Consider the following 27,819-nt stretch of genomic DNA (forward strand, 5'->3'; position numbering starts at 1 on the left):
TGAAATTTAAGGGAAGGCCCTTTTTATTAAGCTTGTACATTTTATTCTCTTCCTTTCAGAAGCCTAATAAAAAAAAATTTGTTACTGCTTACTTAAAAAACACACACACACACACACACACAAATCAAAAAACAAAGAAAACTATTAAAACATTACTTCTGTGATGAGAAAAGACACTACAGGATTCAAGGTAAGCAAAGAAAACTAATACCTGGGGCAAAGAACTAAACTGAAGAGCAGCCGACTCTGGTTTGGGGCCAGACCACTTGCAACATGAGACAGAACCCACCTCTGAGAGGGTTTTCGAAGCAGACCCAGCCGGGAGACCAGGAAGCAGCCCTCTTACCTTCTGGAGAAATAAAGAGACCCGAAGCCCTAATGATCGCACAAATACAAACCAATCACTCTACTTTAAAAAGCACACACACATTCTGCACTTGTCTCCCCTCCCTTCCCAGGTTATCTTCATCAACAGGGAGACCCGAGGAAGGGCGGCTTCTTGCTGGCAGGGCATTCACAGGACGTAGGTGTTCTTCACCAGCTGCTCCTTGTCGTCCCCAGAGCTCCAGACGGTGCGGAGGGTGCGCTCCTGGTTCCTCCGTGCCACCCGGATCAGGCAGACCACGGAGGCCCCCAGCAGGACAATCAGGACCATCACAAACAGCCCCACCAGGACCACCACTGGGGAGGAGAAAAAGGCCTCAGAACCGGCAGGATGAGAAGGACCACAGCCAGAGCAGGGCAGCACACAGCTCACGAAGGGTAAGGACTGGCAGCCCTTCTGCCAGACCCCCTGTGACTCCCACCTGGGAGGGTGTGGACAACTGGCACTGCCCGCCAGGGGAGTCCTCAAGGAATCTCTAGTGTCTGGAGAAGCAGGTTACTGAAAAAAGGAAGCGTCGTGCTCTGTGCACACAGAGTGGGTATTTGTGTTCTCTCTGAACAAGGAAACCCCACTTCAACTCTGTATTTTCCTACCACCTCTCAGGGCAACCCATACAGGAGTCCCAAGCCAAAAACTGTGTACCATGATGTAAAAAGCACACACCTCTGGCAAGTGTGTGAACATAAAACCCCAAGGTTTTGTGTTCACACGGCACACTGACCAGCTGGAGAAAGATGTGGCCCTGCAGGTGGCTGGGGTGGTTGGTTGCCTATGGAATGAAGTAAGGGTGGAGGCAAGGGCGTATTCGGAGCGGGGCCGGGAGGGGACCCTCGTGCTAATTGCCCAGGTAAATTTAACAGTGGTTGCTCCACTGCAGTCTCACTGGTCATCGAAGATGCTTTTTTTCAGGTGGGGCCCCACCTAAAGAATGTGGCCTTCTGTGACAGCTCCCTGGCTCCCTCTCCCCTTCTGGCTACAGAACTGACAGGGGCAATTCTTTCTCTACCCCCAACCTTCCAAACCCGGGCTGTTTTCTGCACCCCCGCGCCTGGCAAACCAGATTCTAGCTTCGCTCCTCCTCTAAAACAGAGCAGACATGCAGGCCAGGTCAGGGCTCCTTAACAGGGAAATAGGTGGAAAGAGGTCAAACCAGTGTAGCAGGTCCTTTGCGAAGACACCACCATCCGTGACTCAAGCTCACAATCAGAAACAAAAGTGAGAGGAGGCCAGGTGTCTTGTCAGACCAGACTGCTTGGGGACAATAGCATTGGCCCTACCTCGCTCTGCCCACACACAGCAAGGGTTCTGCGGCTTCCTGTCACCAGTGACCAGCTCAGTACACCCCACAGCGGCAAAGTTCCCTCCAAACCTGGAGCCAGTCTCAGGCCCATGTGCAGCAGACCCCACAAGTCTTACAATAATAGTAGGACTTGTCCTCCAGTCACCCTGGGGCTGCTTGGGCGGAGACCGCCTCCCTTCAGCCCCCATTTATTACACTGCATAGTGGGACAAACATCCACCATATGTTCCAAGCTGCCTGACCATTCTTGTGCAGAAACATGACTCTCAACCAAAAAAGGTGTTTACAGTGAAGGATTACATGTGAGGACAACAAGAGCCTGCAAAAATACAGCTGAGCTTGGTCAGGGAAAGCAGGTGGAGGAGGGCCAGAGGCTTCTTACCTTTAGTGCCATGGGGTAGGACAGGATACAACTGCTTGCCTAGAAGAGAATACACAACCCTCAGGTCAGCTCACAGCCCTCCCCACCAGAGCTGCCAGCAACTAGGTGCGCCCAGGAGGCTCTTTCTGAGGGCCTTCCAGCTCTTTTGAGGGCCTTGCCACCCTGGTGGGGGCTTAGGACATGTCTGTGCAACAGCCAGGCCCAAAGCCCACCTGTTCCCCACAAGTGCGCCAGAGAATGGCAGAGTCCAACGGACAGCATTTCCAAGGCCTTCCTTTTAGGGATGGGGAAATGGACCAGTGGCCTCATCCACCCACCGTTTCTTGGCTTTAGGAATCAGCCGGGCTCACCAAAGCAGTGGTGCATGCACTCCTCCTTGGACAGATAGCTGTTTTTATTGCCCCGGCACCCTCCGTAGATGAAGTTGTCACAAGAGTTCTTCTCCACATCAAAGTACCAGCGTGGGAAGGACGCACGGCAAGGCCCAGTGACTGCTTTGGCAGTGCAGTATTCTGAGAGCGACACAATCCAAGGAGTACAGATTAGCAGGGCCCAGACGTGAAACAAAGCTGGAATGCTCCAGAGCAGTCACACTGCTGCCAACAGAGAAACAACTCTCTGCTAAAGGAACTTATAAATTACAGACGTGGCCAGCCTGGCCCAACTGACACTCCTCCATGTTTTCAGATATCTTTCTCTTTACAGCCGGACTCTGTTGCTATAGAGATCACTCTAAGTCGGGCACTGTTCTTGGTCTCAAAGAGATCTGTCGTAGGGGACTCAGAGGCAGAGCTACAGTGATCTGCCCACAGCCATGCAGGTGGTGAGAGGCAGAGCCTCACGCCATATCGCCTCTCTAAAGTCAAGCTCCCGCCTACATGCTGTGGTGCATCCACTTCCTGCAGGCCTGGGGCATCCTTGTGGGTTCTACCACCTGGAAAAGGTCAGGAAGCTCTGCTCTACAACTTCTGTAGTGGAAATACTCAAGTGTGTCTCAATTCCCAACGAAGTAAGAAAACATGTTTATTCCCCATAAATATTTTTTAAAAGTTATACCTTCGTAGTTGAAAATGTCACTGGCGAGGTCATCAGAATCCTGCCTTCTGGGAACTAAAACACAAACATCCAGATCAGGGAGGCTGGGCTGGACATAGGACACATAGCCTGGCTGGGGCTGAGTCTACAGGGCCCACTGAGGGAGCACGACACGCTGGCACCCAGCAGGAATGGAGCCCCCTCCACGGTCAGGTCTGTCACCTCCCACTCCTAACGGGCTCTACAACACACACCGGAATGAATGCTGGATGGAGAGGCCTGCCTTATGCCTCAGGGTTACTATGGAAACTAATCCCAGCCACAATTTGTGGGGCGATGAGGAAGATGGTCTTGTTCATTCATTCTCTGACATAGGGAGGCCCCTCCTTCTCCTGGGATATTTTCTTCTGAAATAGGATGGAAACCAGAGTTATCAAGCCAGTGCCTGAGATTCTGGATGACCTTGGAGACCTTTCTGTAAATAAACAGTGAACCCAGACAAAGCAATGGCTGGGACAGTCACAGGATTCCTGGCTTAGCAAAACTGGAGAGGGACTCTAACAAGCCAGCCAACCACTGAACTAATAAATGCTCACTCACACGTGAGCACCGATGTCAGAACCAGAGGGCCAAAGCCAAGGCTGCAATCAGTGCATAGCTACTGGCCCCGGGAGCTGTCCTCAAATGGGGCGGGCGGGGGGCACAGATTCCCTCCCTCCACAGCAAGTCTTGCCCAGCAGAGCCCATTGCCTGGGAACTGGCCTTCAAGAAAGCTGGGTTGGACTTGCCAGTGCATCTGGACCACTCACCCCAGGCTCCCGATACATGCAGAGTCCTTTAAGCATAAAGGAGGAATGGGGCAGCTGCTGTCAGCGCTACAAAGCAAGCTAACACAAAGCTCAGGATCAAGGACTGCAGTGGGAATGGAGGCGGGGATGGCAGAAGACAGAGGACTCAGCACAGGAGGGAGACAGCAAGGAGAACAGAGAACAAAGGAGACAGATCAGGGAAGGAGAGGTGGGGTGGGGCAGTGAAGGCAGCACAGCAGGCAGAGGCCAGCTCAGAGAGAAGGAAGGGGCCTGAGCTGTAGGCAACAGCAACATCCACAGTCCCTTGTCCTGTAGGAAGAAGCAGAGGCCAACCCAGAAGCAATGTAGAACCCCGTGGCCCTCTTGCCCGTTGGACAATGTGAACTTCCAGCATAAGGATGCCAGAAAGGAGCCAAAAGCTGGCAGCCCAGGCAGAAGCCCTGTTTGCCAATTCTGGATAAACAGACCAGGAGGCGGAAGCCCTTGTACTGCTCCCAAATTACAAATGTCCTCGTGGTCCAGAGAGTCCTCATCATATCCTCGGTTGTTTTAAGAACCTACCACTTGGGACAGAGGAATCTGCTCCATTCCTGCTGGTGGCCAGATCATCGATGGTGTTCTCTACAAGGGAACAAACAACATGGTGAGAAAGTGCACCTCAAGACTGCCTGGTGAAACAAAACAAAGAGAGTCCCTGAGCAGCCATGGTCCCATGCACCTCTCACAGTGACTCCCATTTCTCCTTTATGTGGGCCCTTTGATGTACATGCTGGACCACAAGCCTGCTAGAACTTTGGAAATAAGGAACCAAGACTGCCCTTGTGGGTGAAACTTTAAGATCAACTCCCTGGGAATCAGAGCAAAGATGTATGAAGTGACTTCTAAAAAGACAGAATGGCCTCCGAGACCAAATAATCTGTTTAACTGCATTAACTCACCTAATGAATTAAAAAAGTGAGTACATAGGGGCGCCAGAGTGGCTCAGTTGGTTGGGTATCCGACTTCGGCTCAGGTCGTGATCTCGCGGTCTGTGGGTTCGAGCCCCGTGTCAGGCTCTGTGCTAACAGCTCAGAGCCTACAGCCTGCTTTGATGTGTCTCCTGTTCTCTCTGCCCCCTCGCCCCCGCCTTTCAAAAATGAATATTAAAAAAAAAAGTTAAAAAAAAAAGTGAGACAGTGTGAAATGTATTTAATGCCACTGTACATTTAAAAAATGGTTATAACGGGGGGTCCCTGGGTGGCTCAGTTGGTTAAGCATCCAACATCGGCTCAGGTCATGATCTCATGGTTTATGGATTTGATCCCCACATCAGGCTGTGAGCTGTCAGCACAGAGCCTGGAGCCTGCTTCAGATTCTGTGTCTCCCTCTCTCTGTGCCCCTCCCTGCCTTGTATGCGCTCTCTCTCTCTCTCTCTCTCTCTCAAAAATAAATAAACTTTAAAAAAAAATTTTAAAAATGGTTGTAACGGTAAATGTTATGGTACGTATGTTTTATCTCACACATACACACCAAGTTATGGGGGGAGGGGTGGAGAGGCTAGCCCGCTAAGGAAGTACAAGGAAGTGTGGGCAGGGTCCAGGAGGGACAGAACCTGGCTCCTCTGCCTCCCCGCTGGTCCCTGCAGACCTTGTGCGGAGGCGCGGGGCCGGCCTAACCTGATGCCATTGAACATTCACATCACAAACCAGCTCCCCTTGTTCTGCCTCTGTCCACATCAAGCAACCTCCTGGGAATCTGCCTGAGAGGCTCGCCTACATGGACTACAGGTGCAGCAGGCACAGAGACCCAAGTGTCTGGTCCCCAGGGTAGTTCTGGTTCTCATTATAAATTAATAAGCTGACATTCTCATTCGGCTTCCCATAGAGGTTAGCCGCCTGGGAGAGAATATGCTGGCAAAAGACCCCGTGACTAGTTGCCCTGGCTGCTCCAGCTCTCCTCACGAGACTCAATGAAAGACTCACGAGAGAGTGCTTCAACAACACATGCAGTGGAGCCACACTCAGGTGCCAACAAATGAGCTTTCTGGGCCCTCAGACTCCGGCCCACCTCTAGGGAGACAGCTGTCTGCCTTCTCCAGCAAACACAACCACCCATGACCCCTCATGGCAACATCCTGAGTGCCCACTGTTCACTGCCTGTGTTCTTAAAACTTCCAACTGTTTTCCTGAAAAAGTAAAGAGAAACTAGAACAGGCAGGTACAATTGCGACAGTCAACTCTTGACAGAAAAGGCAGCAAAAATATTTCCCTTTAATTCCTGTTCCCATACCTGTCACAGCTGACCACAAAAAAATATAATAAATGGTATTCTCCTCAGTCACCATCTGGTAAGGTTGCCAGTTGCTCCCAAAAGGTGAGGGACTAGCCTGTATGATCCAAAAGCAATACCCAGCCCTCAGCCATCCAAATACTTGTTGAGTGTCTGCTGGGCAGCGGCACACAAAGATCAGTAAACAGTTCCTGGAGGCACTCGGTCACTGTGGACTTGTGTGCTCAAGCACGATGTTTTGAACCTCAGGCCACAGCCAAGGCCACTGTTGTTTCCCCCTCTTTATACACAACTTTAATAAGCGTATCTGACTTCTGAATGGCTCTCAAAGCCAAGAGAGATTATAGCCAGTGAGTGAGGAGACATGAAACCCAACAAGGATGCAGGACCTGCCTCTGGCCCAAGGCGCACAGGCTGGCGGCACGTGGGAGTACTGAGGGCACCGGTGCGTCCTCACAGAATCCTGATCCAGGGCCTGAGCAGTGATGCCGTGCCATCAAGAAAGGATGAGAAAAGTCACGTAACAACGTTAGGGAGATCGCCGATGACGTTTTATCGGCTAGCCAAATCCTCAGGTCTCTAGAGCACTTGGAAGGGATCAAACCCCAGAGGACCAATGTCTCACTGCCACATCCCTCAAGGAGGCCCTCACGGCTCAGTTCGGAGCCAGTACCCTCTGCTGTGGGGCTTTAGGTTCTTATTTAAACTATGAGGCTCTCAAAGTCAACATTCTCTTGACTCCACTGAGTCCCTCCCAGGTAAGGGCTGGGAGAAGGACAGATTCCAGAAAGTCTGTTCTGCTTTTATTCTGACTCACAACTTGGCTGGCTGGGTAAGCTCCTCAAGGCATTTGCCCCAGAGGTAAAAATAACCCAAATGCCCAGGGAGCAAGGAGGGCAACCTGTCTGAGTGGCCCTGGAGGACTCTCCTATGCCAGGCCTGGTGGGGGACTTACACTCAGCAGTGGGAGAAGGGAAGTCGGGGAGAAGAGGTGGTCATGTCCCCCTCCCCCAGCTCGAGCCTGTGGCCTACTCTCCTTCTGGGAAGAGGAGGGAGAGTACTGCTGTGAAACCACTATGTGGGCGACCTTCAAACTGGGCCTTTCTTCTGCTTTTTAAAAACATCCCCCAGGTTTAGCTGTGAAGAACTAGCAAAATGCAAAAGGCATCCACAACCCAAGTTAATAAATGGTCTCTAAGTTACGCCCTTTCCCCAAGGACCACTGTCTTACCTGTGACACCAGCACATTTCTTAAGACACTCCTCCTTGGTCAAGTAATTATTGTTATTCCCTTCACAGCCGCCATACACAAACTGCTGGCAGGATCCATCGGTGACATTGTACCACCACCTAGGGAAGGAGGCCCGGCATCTTCCCACTATCTTCGAAACTCGACAGAATTCTAAAACACAAAGCAGAGAGACCAGTTGGATTCATAGGGCAATCCTGCCAACGGAGAACATGCACAGACCTGTAAGAGGAGGCCCACTGTTTCCCAGAGCCCAGGATCCAGCACAGATTCTCCGTGAGTCGTGAGTGGTTTGTAAAGTGTTGCCATTAGGCTTAGTGATTCCTTCCTTGCACAGGAAAGAAACACATCACCTAATAACAAAGACACCAACCCACCCAACTTAACTATACTTCAGTTACACGTTGATTTTGTCCCTGCCTCAACTTATTAAAGACACACGAGGGGCGCCTGGGTGGCTCAATCGGTTGGGCGTCCGACCTTGGCTCAGGTCGTGATCTCACGGCTCTGTGAGCTCAAGCCCCGCATCGGGCTCTGTGCTGACACCTCAGAGCCTGGAGCCTGCTGCAGATTCTGTGTCTCCTTCTCTCTCTGCCCCCGCTCCGCTTGCTCACTCTCTCTGTCTCAAAATAAACAAACACTAAAAAAAAAATTAAAAAAAAAAAATTAAGACACACGACATCCAATGTAGAAATATGGGTTTCAGGGACACCTGGGTGGCTCAGTCGGTTGGGCGTCTGACTTTCGCTCAGGTCATGATCTTGAGATTCGTGAGTTCAAGTCCCACATCAGGCTCTGTGCTAACAGCTCAGAGCCTGGAGCCTGCTAAGGATTCTGTGTCTCCCTCTCTCTCTGCCCCTCCCCTGCTTGTTCTCTTCTTTCTCTCTCAAAAATAAACATTAAAAAAAGATTAAAAAAAAAAAAGAAATATAGCTTTCAAAGGCAAAAGAACATATCACACTTCAGGATCCTTCCGGGTATGTGCCCATCACACCAGGCATCAAGGGGGAACTTAGCACTGAAAGACCAGAGCCGGCAAGGTGAGGTCAGGAAGGACCTGGACCTGTCTTAACCTTCCTTATCCACTGTTTGCCCAAGTCAGCCACTTCACACTGAAATTTCCACACAAGCCTCAGAAGGAAGCTGCTAACCCTTGTCCCAACTCCAAAGGCAGCTGAGGGCACTCCTCCGTTCCAACACTTATAATGGCTCCCATCTGAGCATTCCAAGAGGGGCATGGGTTTCAAGGTGCCCCCAAATCTGACCCCACTCTAGTACAAAGGAAACAAACAAAAATGTCACAGAATTCCAGCCAGCTACATATACCTCCAAAAGACCTAGATATCTGCTTTCTCTTAAAAAGACAGAGGGGCGCCTGGGTGGCTCAGTCGGTTGAGCGTACGACTTCAGCTCAGGTCACGATCTCACAGCTCATGAGTTCGAGCCCCGTGTCAGGCTCTGTGCTGACAGCTCAGAGCCTGGAGTCCACATCGGATTCTGTGTCTCCCTCTCTCTCTGCCCCTAACCCACTCGCATTCTGTCTCTATCTCTCTCAAAAATAAAAACAAACATTTAAAAAAAAAAAAAGAGAGAGAGATAAGCAAGTGCTGGAGGTCTCCTGCACCAAAATGAGCCTTTCTCCTGGAGGAGTCAGGAGGATGGAAAGCAAGTTGAAAAGGGAGTGAGCTGACAATGTGATCCAATGTCTGCCCAGTACCACCTATCATCTTTCTGGGATCATGAGTCCAAACCACCTCTCCTACTCCTTGGCCTCCACCCGTCTGTCTTCTGGCAGAAGGGCATTCCAATCTGCAGGGTGTTCAATTAACATCTCAAATAAGTTATAAGCTGTCATTTACTCTCCTCTAATTGTTTTCATGTTTGTTAGGTTTACTTCACTAACTAGGGGACAGCTTTCAAAAGTAGAGGGCAAGATCTTGTTTTTCCCCAAAATATGTCTTACGTCTAATGGGCGTGAAACCAAATGTTCGACAAAACATCTATGGATAAAAAAGGGTGTAGTACTGGGCAAAACAAACACCTCAAGGAACTCCCACACACACCAATAAATCACAGGTAACTAGTACAGCAGAAAAAGCATATTCTGAAGAAATTTTCTGTTAATTTGAAAGCAACCATCCATTAAAACACCAATTAAAAAGTACATTATCTGGACACTTCATACGAGTAGAATCTTATAAATGTACAGAAAAGGCAAATCAAGAGAAACAGGAAGTAGATTAGTGTCTGCCTGGTGCTGGGGGATTGGGGGATGGTGATGACTGCAAATGGGCACAAGGATCTTTTGGGGATGATGGAAATATTCTAAAATTAATTTGTGGAGATGATTGTACACTCTGTAAATATACTAAAAATCACTGGATTGTATGCTTAAAATAACTGATTTTATGGCATGTAGATACTTTAATAAGGCAGTTAAAAAAATTAGGGGCACCTCCCATCCGTAACACATCAACCAGAATCGGCGGATTGTGCACCTGGAGCAGATACTTTTGCTAACATGCCAAAGATCACAAAACATACACAATCAAGGCACCTGGGTGGCTCAGTTGGTTGAGCATCTGGCTCTTGATTTCAGCTCAGGTCATGATCTCACAGTTCGTGAGTTTGAGCCCCGTGTCAGGGTCTGCACAGATGGCCTGGAGCCTGCTTGGGATTCTCTCTCTCCCTCTCTCTCTGCCAGCTCGCTGTCTCTCAAAAACAAAACAAACAAAAAACCATACACAGTCAACAAAGGCCCAAGGAAAATACGATAGGAAAAGGGTTCTCTGGTGTACGATCCACTCAACCCCCGTGGCTGTCAAATGTCTGAGGCGGCACTGCTATGAACAAGACAAGATGGACAAGAGCCACAGGATCCACTTATGAACCACAACTGAAAACAACATCAAGGCAGGGAGGACCCAACTGCTACAGAAGAAGCAACAGCCTATCCAGTACCCTGCCAAGCTGAGCACCCTGGAGATCACTGACTGCTTTGTGTCCTTGCTTCTTGAGCAGTTTCAGGGACAGTCTTTTTAACAAAAAACCCAAGGGAGGAATTGCACACTTTGTTTTTAATATTACTTATTTTTATTTTTGAGAGAAAGAGTACAAGCCACAGTGAGGGGTAGAGGGAGAGGAAGGGAAGGGGGGGGGGGGGAGAGAGAGAGAGAGAGAGAGAGAGAGAGAGAGAGAGAGAGAGAGAGAGAGAATATCTCAAGCAGGCTCCACGCTCAGCACAGAGCCCAACTCGGAGCTCAATCCCACAACCTTGGGATCATGCCCTGAGCTGAAATCAAGAGTCAGATGTTCAACTGAGCCACCCTGGTGCCCCAGGAACTGCATACTTTAAATGGGTGAACTGTATAGTAGGTAAATTACATCTCAGTTAAAACAAAAACATGACACAATGTCGAACAAAGCTCAAGGCAGCCAGGTGGGAACCACCAGACACCATAACAGAGAATGCAACGGGGAGACCACTGTATCAAGGGTGGGAATGCGGTAGCTTTTCCTAAGCAAGGGAGCCGGATACACACTCTGTGCAGGTAGAGAAGGCTGAGTGTATAAAGAAGAAAGAAAAGCCTATCTAGGGATGGATAGTAGTTACCTTGGTGAAGTCCGCACTGCCCAGAATCTGGCCCTTATTTTTGTAAACTCACACGCTTACTCTTAGTGCCCCAGCTGATGAGATGCAGGGACGGTGATCCTTGCTAGCAAAGCACACAAGAGGATGCTGACGAACTGTCAAGCAGGTTGGATATATATATGAACCAGCATACCACCTCGGAAAGCAAGCTGAAATGGAGCATGTCACTTGGAGTCAGAGTAAGGAAAAGTCTACAGCAGAATTCCTATGAACATCCTTCTCCATCAGGATCTACCAGGCAGGCCAGAACCACACAGTAGACAACTCAGGACACACTCGGTCAAGAAAACACAGTCAAGATGTGCCTCTGTGACACTTCCTTTCCTGACTGCTGATACTGACTGCTGCTTCTTTCTGACTGGAACATTCTTTCTGTAGATGTGATGGTCCCTTCCTAACAAATCTTGCAAGGCTGAGAGGCCATTATGTCCCAGACAGCTGCTCACATCTGCTCTTAATGACCACATATTGACTTCATAGTTTAAGTTTCAGAAAACAGCCTTATTTTTAGGTTCCCTGGGTGGGGTAAGAGGGGATTGGGGGGGGGGGGACTTCACTTTTTCCTTTGCACAGGCGAATTCAGAAATGTATCTTTATTAAGAGAAAACTTGGGACTAAAAATACAGTAAGCCTGTAAAGACAGAATGTGGACAATTACTGAAGCTGAACGATAGTCCACGTGGGCTCACAGAACTGCTTTCACCCAGGGGCGCCTGGGTGGCTCAGTCTGTTAAGCATCTGACTTCATCTCAGGTCATGATCTCTGGTTGGTGAGTTCAAGCCCCACGTTGGGCTCTGTGCTGACAGCTCAGAGCCTGGAGCCTGCTCCAGATTCTCTGTCTCCCTCTCTGCCCCTTCCCCGCTCACACACTGTTTCTCTCTCTCTCAAAAATAAACATTAAAAAAAACTATAAATAAATAAAAAGAACTGTTTTCACTATTGTTGTATACATTTGAAAATTTCTTAATAAAAACAGCTTCTCTTTTTTTACACAAATTTCATTAGAGTAGAAGAGCTCAAAGTAGCAGATTAGTTGGCTGAAGCTAGGTTCAATAAAGATGAAATTTAACCACACCCTATTGTGTCAAGACAGATCCTTTGTTTGAGTATGAAAGTACCCTGTCAAATGGAGAAAATTCTCATTTTGTCACATGCTTCTACTAACTCAACTGCTTTTAAGCCTCTATGATATAAATTTTTATTCACTAGGCTTAAGAAGTGAACTCATGAAAAAGAATTTTGGGGGGTGCCTGGGTGGCTGTTGGTTAGGTGCCAACTCTTGATTTTGGCTCAGGTTTGTGGAATCGGGCCTGGGTCGGGCTCCACACTGACAGCATGGGGCCTGCTTGGGATTCTCTCTCTCCTCTCTCTATGCCTCTGCCCCCCACCTCCTGCTCATGTGCATGCTCTCTAAATAAATAAATAAATAAATAAATAAATAAATAAATAAATATTTAATTTTGTTTGTTTTAAAGGAGGCAATGTTCTTTTAGGAAGCACAGGTCATACATTCTCCACTCCCTTTCATTGTTCTCCAAAAGGCTTGTACAAAAAGCCAGAAATACTTTAGTATGTAACATGGCTTCCATGACTTATCATCTTCCTTTAAAAAAAAAAAAATTACTTTTAATTAAAGTACTGTACCTTGGTAGATCCAGGTTAAAATAAAAATGAACCAAAATGGGGGTGCCTGGCTGGCTAAGTTGATGGAACATGCAATTCTTGGGGTTATGACTTCAAGCCCCAAGTTTGTTGTAGAGATTACTTAACAGCTCAAGTCATGATCTCGTGGTTCAGGGGATAGAGCCCCACATCAGGTTGTGCTGCCAGCACAGAGCCTGCTTGAGACTCTCTCTCCCCTTCTCTCTGCCCCTCCCCAGCTCGCACTATCAAAAAGTAACAAACAAGTCTTAAAAAAAAAAAAAAGGAAAAAGGAATGTAGAGCTTTACTTATTTTTTGAAACCCCACCTATTGCCTTCACTAAGCATTATGCCAGGCACATTATGTACACTATTTTTAATAGTGGTCCAATCAGAGCCTGAGTATTAACATAACCACCCCTCAGATGGACAGAAAGAAAAAGCCACTATAGTAACAGGCAGTGGGGAAAACATGAAACTGAAGTTGCCTAAAAGCCAAAACATTCCTCAGGGCCTTCATCACAATCTGAGGGCTCAAAAGGCCAGGCCCTTTGCTGGGCCTGTTTACAGTCACACTTAATGACAAGGTCACAGACAGCACCACTGGTCAAGGCTGAGAGGAACCTGGTAGGACAAACTTTCAGGAAGTTATTCCCTAATAAATATTACTATTTAATAAAAAATAGTAATAAATATTAGTAATAAAAATTACTATTAAGAGATGACAAAACAATATATTGGTCTTAGAATAGCACTGGAAAACAATCATGAAAAATGCCTCAGGTCCTATTTGTACACTCACAAATTCTAGTGGAAAATGAAATACATCCTGTAAGTTTTCAAAATGCAGAGTAAGAAAAATGGAAAAAAGCTGCAGAGCACCAAATGTGTATCTACTTGCTTCAGCATATGTAAAAATGGAATTCCTGTCTTTAGGAACTAGTTAACATTCTCTTGGAAAAGCATCAGAAATGGTTAAAAATCACATATTATCTGAAATATGAACCTAAATTACCAAACCCTGGCAGGCATTTTGAACATTGGCTATTATAAAATTGCCAAACAGCCTGGTCTTTGCCATGAAAAACAGGTTCCTCTGGTTCTAAAGTCACTAGAGCTTTAACCAAGACAACAAACCAAAGGCTCAGACACCTTCACTCCATGTGCAATGGGCTGGAATAACCTGCTGTCACCTGCTAACAAGGACATCATAGGAATTTTAGGCTCCCAGGCACTACCAATTTCATTTAACTCTACAGGCTTAAGACAGTATCTAATTCTCCAAAAATGTATAGTTGTAGCTGTGCCTACTCTAAAAAAATTAAGTTAATAAACCATTCAAATATTCTGAAAACCGGAGAACATACCATAACACAAGTATATCTACTTCTCAGCGTTAACAAATTCTAACCTTTGTATACCCCTTACTTCAATCCCACCTTCTCTCTCTCCCCTGAATAAACAACTGCCTTGAACTTGGTGTTTTCTTTTATTCATGTGTTTATACACAGATTAAGTTTACTTCTAAAACAAGCAAAAAGAACTTTCCTAGGAGTCTAGCCTTTGACAGGCTTTTTACTCCCATGGGTGCTACAGACTAAAGAACCCTGACTTCTTTATTTTTATTTATTTTTTAAATCTACATCCAAGTTAGTTAGCATATAGTGCAATAATGATTTCAGGAGTAGATTCCAGTGATTCATCCCCTATGTATGACACCCAGTGCTCATCCCAACAAGTGTCCTCCCTAATGCCCCTTGCCCATTTAGCCCATCCCTCCACCCACAACCCCTCCAGCAACCATCAGTTTGTTCTCTATATTTAAGAGTCTCTTATGTTTTGTCCCCCTCCCTGTTTTTATATTATTTTTGGTTCCGTTCCCTTATGTCCATCTGTTGTTTATATTATTTTTTTTTAATTTTTAAGAGAGAGAGACAGAGTGCTACCAGGGGAGGGGCAGAGAGAGAGAGAAGGAGAGAGAGACACAGAGTCTGAAGCAAACTCCAGGTACTGAGCTGTCAGCACAGAGCCCAATGTGGGGCTTAAACTCACAAGCCGTGAGATCATGACCTTAGCTGAAGTCGGACACTTAACCGACTGAGCCACCCAAATGCCCATTTTGCTGATAGCGCTGCTATAAACATTATAGTGCACGCGTCCCTTCGAAACAGCACACATGTATTTTGATTTGTATTTCCCTGATGATGAGTGATGTTGAGCATCTTTTCATGTGTCTGTTAGCTATCCGGATGCCTTCTTTGGAAAAGTGTCTACTCCTGTCTTTTGCCCATTTCTTCACTGGATTATTTGTTTTTTGGGTGTTGAGTTTGAAAGTTCTTTATAGATTTTGGATACTAACCCTTTATCTGATATTTCATTTGCAAATACCTTCTCCCATTCCATCAGTTGCCTTTTAGTTTTGCTGACTGTTTCCTTTGCTGTGCAGGTTTTTACATTGACGAGATCACAATAGTTCACTTTTGCTTTTGTTTCCCTTGCCTCTGGAAACATGTTAAGTAAGAAGTTGCTGCGGCTGAGAACAAAGAAGTTTTTGCCTGCTTTTTCCTCTAGGATTTTGATGGTTTTCTGTCTTATGTTTAGGTCTTTCATTCATTTTGAGTTTATTTTTGTGTATGGTGTAAGAAAGTGGTCCAGGTTCATTCTTCTGTATGTTGCTGTCCAGTTTTCCCAACAACATTTGCTGAACAGACTGTCTTTATTCCATTGGATATTCTTTCCTGCTTTGTCAAAGATTAGTTGGCCATACATTTGTGGGTCCATTTCTGGGTTCTCTATTCTGTTCCACTGATCGAAGTGTCTGTTTTTGTGCCAGTACCATACTGTCTTGATAATTACAGCTTTGTCTTACATCTTGAAGTTGGGAATTGTGATGCCTCCAGCTTTGTGAACAACCCTGACTTCTTGCTTCACTGTTATGCCTGAGACCAGGCCAAAAAGCCTGGGATCATCTCACAAGCCTGAAGTCACTCATAAAATGGTCCTTTTCCTCCCACCCATCTGTTTATCTAGAGCAAAGCTCAGAAAACATTTTTTATACCTGGCCAAATAGTGAACACAGCCAGTACTTGCTTTGCATGAAAGTATGGAAACCAACTTCATGACCTTTAAACTTGTTTGTCAAAACATTAAAAATTGTGGGTTAAAAATGTATAGAATGAACAGTAAAATTAATATTTACTTAGTACAATGTGGCTAAAACATTAGAAACTTGAGAATTAAAGTGTTTAAATTTCTTTGCAAAAAAAAAAAAAAAAATTACCAAGAGTAGCTTGAACAGTGCTTGTGATGGTCTTTAGTCCTATAACTTCTGATAATGGAGCAAGCATCGTTTCAATTAGTCTTAGTGAACTGTCACACATCTTTCTAGGTTTGGATCAGCTCCCAACATTTTATCCTTTCTCTTTCAATATCACAACTGCTCTGAGAGGTGCTTTACTTTTTGTGGGTATTTTTTTGCCAGTGGTACTTCCACTGGAACATCATTGTTTTTGTCACCACTTTCCTTGTTTCTGTTGATACGTGGACCCTCACTAGGCTTCTCTGGCTGCACATCCAGTCTTCCAAATCAAGGCAGTTTCAACATTCCCAAAGTAAGCGAGTTCTTCTATCACTCCGCTTATGCTCCATTGGAATTTTTTGTTTTTCATTTTTTTAATGTTTATTTATTTTTGAGAGAGAGAGAGACCAAGTATGAGCCAGGGAGGAGCAGAGAGAGAGGCACACACAGAATCCAAAGCAGGCTCCAGGCTCCAAGCTGTCAGCACAAGCCCGATGCGGGGCTCGAACTTATGAACTCGTGAACGGTGAGATCATGACCTCAGCTGAAGTCGGACGCTCAACTGACTGAGTCACCCAGGTGCCCCTGTTCCACTGGAATTTTGCTTCCAGCATTACCACTTTTTCTCTTTGTTGCACTTTTCATCTTTTTTGGTCAATTCCCTTTATTGATTAACCACAGGTTAATCAACTGTAACACGGGTTTATTACTAGGAAACAAGGAGGCAAGAAAACCACATGATTTGCTGTGTGTGTAAACTGAGTAACAGATATACAGTGATCAATCACCATGCATATATGTCATTTACATAGTGATCTGTGACCGAAGAGCTGAAACTTGTACTTTATCCAAGTACCCAGAGTTAATATACTTGGTAACTAAAATCCGTGCGTGCCAAAAACCATGCAAAACAGGGATTGCCTTTATTTCAGACTTTGTGGGTCACAATCTGTTCTAACTACTCAACTGCAGCATTGTAGCATGAAGGCAGCCTTCGACAAACATGTAAATGAATGACCATGGCTGTCATTTCAGTAAAACCTTATTTATGGGCACTAAAATTTTATTTCATGTAACTTTTACTGATTCTTGATTTTTTCAAACATTAAAAAATGTAAATAGCTCTTAGGCCATACGCAGGCAGCAACCATGATACAGTTTAATCTCTTCTTTAGAGAGTGTTTATAAAAACACCCAGTTCAGATTTTCCACCCTGTCATTATAGAACTCAGCAAGCCTTATACGTGCAGTCAGAAGCTATCAAATAGACTCCTAGGGTTCACATTTCTTATAACAACACTGACCATGCATTCCTCAGGTTTTTCCTTTGCCAAGAACACTGTAGCATACCCTCCCATTGCTAAAAACAGCACTACTCTTTCCATTAAAGCAACTTAAAATTCTAAAGACAATGATGAAAGAGAAATTACCTGTTATAATAATTCTCAGACATTTGAAAATCTTATTTTACACACAAAAAATAAGAGCACAGTTCACTCCTTAGTATCAAAAAGCAAAGAAAGCAATCAAGAGTCATTTAATCCAAGTGTTTCAAACAACAGGGGCAACGGTTACCACATTCCCAGAGGGCTTGGTGTTCACAGACCTACAACAGCTGAAAATTCACCATCAAGACATCTTATTTGTTCTGGTTAAGTAACTTGTAAGACATGCACATAACAGCGCTGTTAAAGACAGGCAAATATGTGTGTGCTGGTATAGAAAAATGTCTAAGACTGAGGAGAAAAACAGGAGAATGGTTTATGTATTGTAATTGCTTTCTAAACTTTTAATTTAGACACGTGTATGAATTTACCTTTAAGGAAAGGAACTGAAGGAGGGAGACTTTTCCAGTTTTTTTTCCATCCAGAATACACAGTGTGAGTATTCTAATCTTGTGAATACATTACTTTTTGTTGTTGTTGTTGTTAAGGGTCAGCAGTGTTTTTTTCAGGATAGTGGAATATGGTCCCTGCTGTGTAAAATTTTCAGTTAAAGGGGCACCTGGGTGGCTCAGTCTGTAAAGCATCCGACTTTGGCTCAGGTCATGATCTCATGGCTTGTGAGTTTGAGCCCCACGTTGGGCTCTGTGCTGACAGCTCAGAGCCTGGAGCCTGCTTCCGATTCTGTGTTCCTCTCTAGTTCTGCCCCTCCCCTGCTCGTGTGTGCGCGGGCGCTCTCTCTCTCTCAAGAATAAATAAAACATTTTTAAAAATTAAAACAAATAAAACAAAATAAAAATTTTGGTTAAAAAATTTTAAACTACATGAGAAATAAAATTGAATGTGCTAAATTCCTTAGGATCTTGAGCAGTATGAAGCAACAAGTGTTTGGTGAATAGCTATTGTATGTAAACAGGGTCACCATACAATGTACCCTCCAGATGAGGACATTTTTCAGAATGAAAGGGGGCATTCTTAATAGTCACTCTGTGACATAAAGTGGCATAAATTGGAACCCTCCAAGGTAAACTGGGCTGAGTAGTCATCCCTAGAAAGCATTGACTGAGGATGCGGTCTTTTGCCCTTCAGGGGTTTATAATTAGAACAAGGCTCGCTTGGGCAGAAAAACAAAAGTCAAAAAAATCACATAACATAAAATATTTCAATCACATTACAAGCCCTGAAATTCAAAGGGCTTGTAAGCCAACACAAGGTACAAAGGAAATGACCAAAGGTTCTGGTATGGGAAGTGACACATATGAAAGTCATTTGGAAAAAGTGTGTAGGACAGATCCTCATTCTGGTAAAGGATCTATGTGTGGAGGGATCCCTGGCTGCCATTATTATCCACTGTCTTACCTAACGCAGTCTTCCTAACCTCCCTGTTTTTTTCCTCATTCATAACATGGGAACAACAGTACATTCAATAAACACATACTAACCTAACAATAAAGCTGGAAAATGTATAAACCCCATATTCTTTTTTTTTTTGAGAGAGAGCCTGTGTGTAAGCAGGAGAGAGGGACAGAGGTGGGGAGGGGAGAAGGGGAGGGAGAGGGAGAGAGAGGAAGAGAATCCCAAGCGTCTGCTTGGATCCTCAGTGAGGAGCCCAACCCCACAACCCTGGGATTATGACCTGAGACGAAATCATGAGTTGGATGCTCAACCAACTAAGCCACCCAGGCGCCCCTAAACCCGTATTCTTTAATTCAGCAAGCCACATGTTCACTGATTTAGGCCTGGCTGGTTTAAAAAAAAAAAAAATCCTGCAGATTTTAGAAGCTTGGAATATATAAATGGAAGAATCTTGGGGGGCTCAGGAAGATAAAGCAAAGCTCTGATTGTGAATCCAGTGTAGCTGTGACATAGTAAGAGATAGATTTGGTCACTGCCCCCCGCCCCCCGCCCCCCCAACCGCACCTTCAGACACAGAGGTTTCTAAAATCCTTGTGGTTTCTTGAGTGCTAGGAGCACCTTTGTTCTAATAATTGGTCTTTGACCTGGGTTCCTAACACAAGAGTTAAGAGCCTGGTAATCTCTGGAGTGATAATGAGATGACTGGTGGCTGGGGGGCCCCTATATAGCTTCTGGATGGGGGCTGGTTTTCAGAAAGACAAAGGCAAGATTGAAGGGTTGGAACTTTCAGCCCCACCCTCATCCTCTAAGAAGAGGAGGTGAAAGGGAGTTTGAGTTAATCAATCATGCCCACAGGATGAAGCTTCAGTAAAAAAACCCTAACTGAAGGGGTTAGGAGAGATGGGTTGGTGAACACATCATGTACCAGGAGGGTGGCTCACCCTGAACTCCATGAGGACAGAAGCTTCTGTGCTGGGGACCCTCCCCAGACCCTTTACTCCAGATCTTCATCTGGCCATTCATCTGTATGTAAATGTATCCTGGAGTTCTGTGACCCATTGTAGCAAATTACTGAACCCAAAGGGGTTGTGGGAACCCTTGATTTATAGCAAGTAGGTCGGAAGTACAGGTGACAACTTAGGACTTTCAATTGAAGATGGGGGAGGGGGCAGTCTTGTGGGACTGAGCTGGTAATCTTCGGGGTCTGTGCTAACTCCAGGGAGTCGGTGTCAGAAGTGAGTTAAATAGGTGTTCACTTAGAACTGGAAAACTGCTTGATGTGGAAAAGCCCATTCATCTGGTGTCAGAAATATTCTGCAGAAAACAGGAGAGTTTTCTCTTTAAAATCCATTTCGTTTAGGGTAAAACTAAGAATGTGAGCAAGAGAACTATCTTGAGGACATTATAAATATAACTCAGCCCAAGATGAAGTGAGGGTCTCTCTGTGTGATTTACACATGTTCTGGATATAGTTAGTATAAAAGTGTTTTTCGGCAAATTTGTTAGCAAAAAGTCCCCTTTTGTGACATCTAGACTTGTATCGCCTGGTCTGGAATACACTATTAATCTTGAGGCTGCTTTGACAGCAACTTGTCTGGGAAAGGGCATTCACTCACTGAAACTTGAATTCACTGGTTAGCAGTAAAGTAAGGAGGCTCAGTCAGTTTCTCCTCCATAGGCTCCACTGAGATACATTCTGCGGGTGCGGATGGATGCAGTTCTTAACAACTCAAATGGGAGGAATATCTTTGACACACCGACCAAAAACATAAACAGTGTTAAAGATTAAAGGAGTTTTGTATTCCATTATAAGCACAAAGCTTTGAATAAGTAGTAGATATTATATTTTTATGAAGGCCAGACCAATAAAGGGACAGTGGGAATGAAGATAAAAAAGAATGACACAGTTCACTAGAAAGTCCAACCGAATATGATGACTGATGCGACCCAGGGATAAGGAAGACCAGAAGTACCACCTCAAGCTGGAGTTGATCAAACCAACTCAACCATCATCACTCCTCCCTTTGTTTCTCTGCTGTGTGACCATTTCCATGCTTAAAGTGACACCATCCCTTATCTGCACCCATAGTAAGACAATGGCAAACTATCACATGGATCAAAGTCCTGCAACTGCACATTACTGGAGATTAAGAGTTCAGAGCCTGGGGAAAATAAAAACACAAATGCCCTGGTTACCCATTTGGACCTTCAAGTATCTTTTCACCAAGGAACGAGAGAATTTTAAAAGTTCTGTGTAAGTGGAGAAGTACTGAATATCAGAGATGAACTCTTGGCTGTTTTAATTCTACCATGCCAAATTCCAAAGTTGACATTTATTCTGTGACCAGCCTTATTTGAAAGTGATCTATAAATCCACATATTTTGGTTAGCTGGGCAGGTTCTATATACTTAAGTGCTTCTGTTTTCAGTACAGAAAACTACCCATCTCCTCTAGGTTTGGGTGCCTGGAAGTTGTCATTATTAGGATAAGTAATTCAGAAACTTCAAATTAACTGCTAGGTATTTATAAGGAAAGAACATTTACAATGACAAACCCAACTTAAATTATAAGACTCATAAAATCTTGTTTTAGATATAAAATCTTGGCATTTTAGATATAACATTTTGATACATAAGTTTACATTTTATAAACACCAACACCATGCAAACCACCATTCCTACCCACTGTCACCTCATATTCATCACTCAAACAAGACTATAAATTCTACCCTTACCTAAATCTGTAACTAGAATCACAGTAGCCCATCTGAATAACTTGGAAGGAAAGTTTCAATGTCTTTAATGGGTGGGACTCCCTGTTAATTCACATTCAGGGAGGGGCACCTGGGTGGTTCAGTCGGTTAAGCATCCAACTTCAGCTCAGGTCATGATCTCACGGTTTGCGAGTTTGAGCCCCGCATCGGGCTCTGTGCTGAGAGCTCGGAGCCTGGAGCCTGCTTTGGATTCTGTGTCTCCCTCTCTCTCTGCTCGTCCCCTGCTCATGCTCTCTGTCTGTCTCTCTCTCAAAAATAAATAAACATTAAAAAAAATTTTTTTTAATTCACATTCAGGAATTCTTAACATTTTCTGAATAGTGGTCCATTTTCACATATTGATCAAAACTAATAAATCCTCTCCTTAGAACAGTGTTTCTCGATTTTTTTCCATTATCACCCCCTAAAGACCTTTTTAGAAATGTTTCCCTAATCACCCCATTAAATTTCAATACCACGGACATACTGTATACTTATTTATGTGCAGTGGCCATTTGAAAGGTCACTATTGATAAAATCTAGTATTTTTTCACCTGCTTAAGGGCATGCTCTAGACTCTAAATGGCAGACGTAAAGACACACACAAAATATGACCTATGAACTCAAGGACTTCAGAAGCCATGGACCCAGGACCCTTTTGGTGAGATCCATCTCAAACACTAGTGTGTAAAACAGCTTAAATTCTTGCCCTCATCTCAAAAATGGATTTCTAATAATGGAAAATGTACTTCAAATAATTTCAAAGTTACCGGGACTCAGCATCCATGTTCCAGCGTTCCTTTTCAGTTTTCAAAAGATCTTGTCAGAAACAACACGTGAAAGGACATTGTGACCAGGACTGCACAAAGACACCCATAATCCTCATGCTAATACTTCTGGGGTCATCTGTGAAATCTGCCTTAGTCATGTCACCAGTAGGCCACCGGGCTTCCTGGGGTTGATGAAGTCATTTCAGTGTGACCCCTCCAGGCTTCTCTCCCCTCTCACATGAATCACGGGCTACCTCACCACTCAGCTAGCCTCGGTCTAGCCTCAGCACGTAGCTGAGGCTCGGCTTCCAGGCCAACTACCTCAAGACAAGCCTGAGAGATGCAATGACTTTGGGGACAGGTGAAATGAGGAGTGCTCCAGGAGCCAGGTGAAAGAGAAGTTTGCTTTCTCTATCACAGGCCAAGCTCTCAAATGCTGACCAGAGCAAAGGAATGTTTCTGATGGAAAGGGGCTGCGTTGCCCTCAGTGGACCTGAAAGTAAGGCCCTCATTGTCTTTAGAGACTGTTATCATTTGTATCTCAAAGGCCATGTTTTCAATACTAAGACACACCAAACCACATCTTACTGTTCTTATGGTACTTGTCACCACATATATATTCACTGTTTGTTTGTTTACTGTATTGTCTTCCTCTCCGAGGTAGGTGCCATGGATCAGGAGGTCATTTGTTTTGTTCAGTGCTATTTCCAGCGCCTGAAATTACTGTACCTGGCACTTGGTAGGTGTTCAATAAATACGTCTTGAATAAATCAATGAATAAATATTTCAGACTGTCCTGGAACCAAACTGTCTCGACAGCAAGCAAAACAAGTGCTTCTTCTGTGAAGGGCAAAAATACAAGACACTACTTGGGAGAACCCTCAGCTGATCACCAACACCAACTGCACGTTAGCTCTCATCTGTCAGATCTCCAACCACTCAGTTTACAACCATCCATGGGGGTGAAGAGAAGAGAAAGGAGTGGTGACTAATAACATGCTTACTGGAGAAGTGCTGGAAAGTTTGTCCATTCAGTCAAAGTTCTGGGGGAACTGTAATTAACCCAAGAGGTTGATGGAAACTGAAGATCACTTGAAAGTGCAGTGGAGGCTCTCAAATGAAGGCTGCTGTACTTTTCTCTAGTGGAAATTCCCAAGAACAATCAACAAAGGACTATGAGCCCAGTAACCATTAATGTGAGTTCTGATGCCCACGTTCAGGCATAAAGTTACTGGCAGCAGGAACTACATTTAAACTTCCCAAAGGAATTGCTGAGGTTCTATTCTGAAAAGGAATACACAGTTGACTTTCCTCTTTATGATTTTCTTAATAACATTTTCTTTTCTCTAGGTTACTTTATTCTAAGAATACGGTATTTAATACATATACAAAATATGTGTTAATTAACTGCTTATATTATTGATAAGTCAACAGCAGGCTATTAGTAGGTTAAGTTTTGGGGGAACTAATCAAAAGTTCCATGTGGATTTTCAACTGTACCCTGTGCTGGTCAAGGACCAAATGTATTATCTGCCCTTGTACTGATCAAAATTAAAATTACGTATTTTGGGGCACTCCAAGTAACAGGATTTATCACCTAGGACGATATTTAAAAAATCACACACATATGTGCCCACCTGATAAGGGCTTTTCCCTTGCTAACAGCGATGATACACACACACATACCATACTGTACAATTTATAAGGAGCTGTTATTTTTTTTGACCTCCATTTACTAAGTGGGGCACATATTTTCTTTAATATTTATTTTTATGTATTTTTGAGAGAGAGAGAAACAGTGAGTGAGGGAGGGGCAGAGAGGGAGAATCCCAAGCAGGCTCTGCACTGTCAGCCTGATGCAGGGTTCAAACCGTGAGATCATGAGCAAAAACCAAGAGCCAAAATCAAGAGTCATACACTTAACCAACTGAGCCACCCAGGCGCCCCTAAATTGGGCATATTCTTAAGATGGGGGGCGTGGTGTCACAACTCAAATGCTTAGAGATACAGTGGGCAGGCCAAGTGCATAAAGACTGAGGGAGAGTAGTCTATGCCCTTTCCAAAGGAGCACTATAGGTGCTATGTGGGAACACTGACCTGGTGCTGCTCATCTTCACATTTTTCAGGCAGAGCCCCAAGACAAATTTTTCCATAAAAAATTCCCCAGTTCTACAAACTATACAAGTCACATAAAGCCTGTTTGAGGCCTCTTGGGAATGAACAGTTTATAATCTGTGTGTTTTCCACGGCAGACTGGCACTCTCCCTGAATGCTAGAAACACCCAGAGCAGCACCAGCTCTTCCCCACCTCCATCGGCAGAGGTCTGGAGTCAGGACACTGTCTAGCCTGCAAGTGTCACTACATCCCATGCCCCTTCCTATCCGCCCTCCAACACCCAGCACCTGCTCAACATTGTCAGTCTTGAAACCACATGACACTCCTATCACCTGCTTATCACATCAGCCACAGACTCCTGAATTACCCCCCTTGTCCCCATACATCCTGTTTTGTTCCCATCTCTCTTCTCCCTAACTCCCGGGGTTTCCAGGACTTAGCAACTACTGTAAGCAAAAATCTTTCATTTCCTCAATCTTCTTTCTCAACATTCTCGTCACTTTCTTACTCTAACCAAACTCCGCTCTCCCCTGAGGACATGCCTTCTCTTGTGCCCTTCCAAGAGAGTAGGGCTCCTTGCTCCTGGAACTGCTTCTACACCATTCTCCTCCTGCCCTCTCAAACCCTAGCCGTTAATCTCATCATTAAAGTAGATTATACCCCACCCTGTGTATCACCTGCTAACTGAGATCACTACTCCTCACTTCATGACTTCAGCTCTCAGTTCACGGTCTTCCATGCTGCCTCTCATTCTCAGTGATTTCCACACCCAGGTAGGTGACCCTCGAACCATCCTGGCCTCATACTCATCTAGTGGCACCTATGCAGTTGCAAGTGGCTGGAGAAACACCTCGCTCTGAGTGGAAGACCTTGCTGCCTGAGAAAAATCAAAGCAATCAGAGGAAAGCGGGGTGGGGAATCAAAACTACCTCCTGCCTCAAATTAAACTATCTGAAAGCTTTCAAACAAACAGAACTTCAGATAAGCAAGGTCGTTAGTTCACACAGCCAGACAGCAGTACTTGTGAAAGGTCAGGAGGTCCAGCCGTCTACAGCAACCAGAAAGGCCACTGGGAAAAGAGAAGGCGTGACTCTGTCAATTACTATTGTGTGACCTGAGGCAAGACCTGTAACTTCACCACCAAACCAGGTTGTTTCAAGGATTAAACAACACACGGGAGCTCAGAGTAAGCAAGAGGTTAACCCTAAACTCAGTTTTGAGAAAATCCAGGCCAGGTAACTGGAAGGTACATCCTAACATAATCACATCACTGAAAAAAGTCCAGGAGTACTGTCAAATTCTAGTTCAGGTTGCAAGAATGATCAACGCTTGTATTCTTGATTCCTTAACCTACGGACTTAATCCTCTCCCACCAACCCGTGATATCCCCGTTAGCTCATTTTTCCTGCCTCCAGTGTAGGGACATTAATAGTCTTCTGAAGTCACCACAGGTGATGACTTGGTGTGCACACATCCTTTCTCTCCTTCCACCCAAAATGCTGGCCTATAAAGCCCCCTGGCTCCTCCCGACTTCTCCCACCTCATATCCTCCTCCAATTATCTCCCCACCCCCACCCCCTCCTGCTCCAGCTATGATGGTTCTCTGTCTTTTCCTTGAATACCCCCAGGCTTGCCCCCCACCTCAAAGCCTTTGTACTCCATCACCTCCAACTGGACTCTCATCCACAAGGTTCTTATGTGGCTGCTGCCTCCTCATTCTTGTTAGGGCTCAAGATGTCACCCTCCTCAGAGAGACGTCCCCTGACCACCTGAGCTAAGCAGCCCCCATCATCTTACATCATCCTGTTGTGTACTTCACCTTGTTCATTTACTTCTTAGTAACTTAATACTGCGGTGGCTGCTCTTTATCTAAATGTTTACCTACTCACTGTCTCGGTCCCCCCCCACCCCCAACTAAAATATAAGCTCTCCAAGTGCAGGGACCTGGCTTGTTGGAAGTTACAAATGTGCCACTGGTGCCAGCACCATCCCTGACATATAGCAGGGGCTCAATAAGTTTTGCTGAATCAATGAATTCTTCTTTCAAAAGTGTTTCCCCCCCCCCCCCCCCAAAGCCTGGCTGTCCTTGTCTGAAGCAGTTGAGATTATAACACTTGTTCAAAAAGACGTTTCAGGCCAAACTTCCGTAAAATGTAGAGGTTTAACATTGGGCCTTGTTCTCCGCCAGCTTCTAAGGACCAGTTTCACAAACCCAACCCCAGCTTCTCAATGCCAATACTCTTCTTATACCAAAGGGCCCCAGTCTTGCACCCTGGTAACGTTTCTCCCCTCCAACATTTTTGCTTTGCTTCTCCTTCCTTTGAAACACCTTTCTTTTTGGAGGCGCTCTACTGCAAATTTCTCCGGAGGCTGTCGTCCAATATCCAAAGAGGTGGGCGAGGGGGCTTTTTGTCAGAGGCTAAAACTGCGTCACCTAATCCAACCCCCTCTCAGGCTTGGCCTCCCTGGGCTTTTCTGGGCCATGGAACTTTCCTCTGACAGGAAGTGGCTGGTCTTCTGTTGAGCCTCTCACCCTTTTCCTGTTGGCCAGTGCCACTCCTTCTTGGTCACTAGCCCTAGTCTCCTCCCTCACCCGCAGGAAACTTTACCAACCCGGGCTCCGCCGCTCGTCCTCACTCCCAAAGGCTCCCAAACCTCTTCCCCAGACTCAATCTCCCGCAGCCGGCTCCACCACGCCCCCGCTCCACCAGGTCGCCCCCAATTTCCTCTCCCACCAATTCGCCCTGATCATACCTCACCCAAGGCCCTTCGCACCCCAACGCAGCCGCCAGACCCTAATGTCCCACCCTCGGCCTCTCTGCCTCCCGCTCCTCCCAGGAGACCCTCCCGGGCCCTCACCGTGGACGCTACGTTCTCCGTCGGCCGCCTCAGCCCCGAAAAGGAGCAGCGAGGCCAGCAGGGCGAGGAGCACCCCGCACCGCCTTGGCCCACACAGCTGCGCCATGACGGGCTCCACCCGGCAGCGCAGGCGAAGCCTCAAGCGGCTGGCCGTTAGGGTCTCGCGATCAGGTGCGGGAAGACCCTTGCCGCGCACGCGCACTGGGGAGCCTCGTGTTCAGGTGCTGGCGCTCCCAGAGGGTCTGCGAGGTGCCGCCCTGGCGCTCCCGCCGGAGTCTCGGGGACTACCCCTTGTCGGACCTTCGGTGCGCGGACGGTCTGTCCGCTACGCCCACGACGCTTCAGTCCGCCTCCCTCTCGTCCCTTGCCTCCGGCGACACTTCGCCGACTCTCCCACCGTTCAGACCCCCACCACACCCACAAGCGCTCGGTGGGCGGTAGAGCCAATGGCGGGCGCCTCGAAGCAGCTCCCGAAGGTGGCCGGCCGGGGAGGGGGCGGGGCG

The 27,819-nt window shown here is 45.9% G+C and overlaps 1 protein-coding gene across 1 annotated transcript; it reads right to left on the bottom strand.

Annotated features, from left to right (window-relative positions):
* On the bottom strand, positions 1-27,819 carry SPINT2 (serine peptidase inhibitor, Kunitz type 2). The gene is made up of 7 exons (XM_007096878.2): positions 27,317-27,819; positions 7,411-7,581; positions 4,473-4,532; positions 3,124-3,177; positions 2,418-2,579; positions 2,068-2,106; positions 1-681 (listed from the first exon to the last, which is right to left on the bottom strand). The coding sequence occupies exons 1-7, from the start codon at positions 27,420-27,422 to the stop codon at positions 515-517; spliced, it is 759 nt and encodes a 252-aa protein (XP_007096940.1). The 5' UTR covers positions 27,423-27,819; the 3' UTR covers positions 1-514.

The sequence above is a fragment of the Panthera tigris genome, chromosome E2 (assembly GCF_018350195.1).
Source record: "Panthera tigris isolate Pti1 chromosome E2, P.tigris_Pti1_mat1.1, whole genome shotgun sequence".
Lineage (NCBI taxonomy): Eukaryota > Metazoa > Chordata > Mammalia > Carnivora > Felidae > Panthera > Panthera tigris.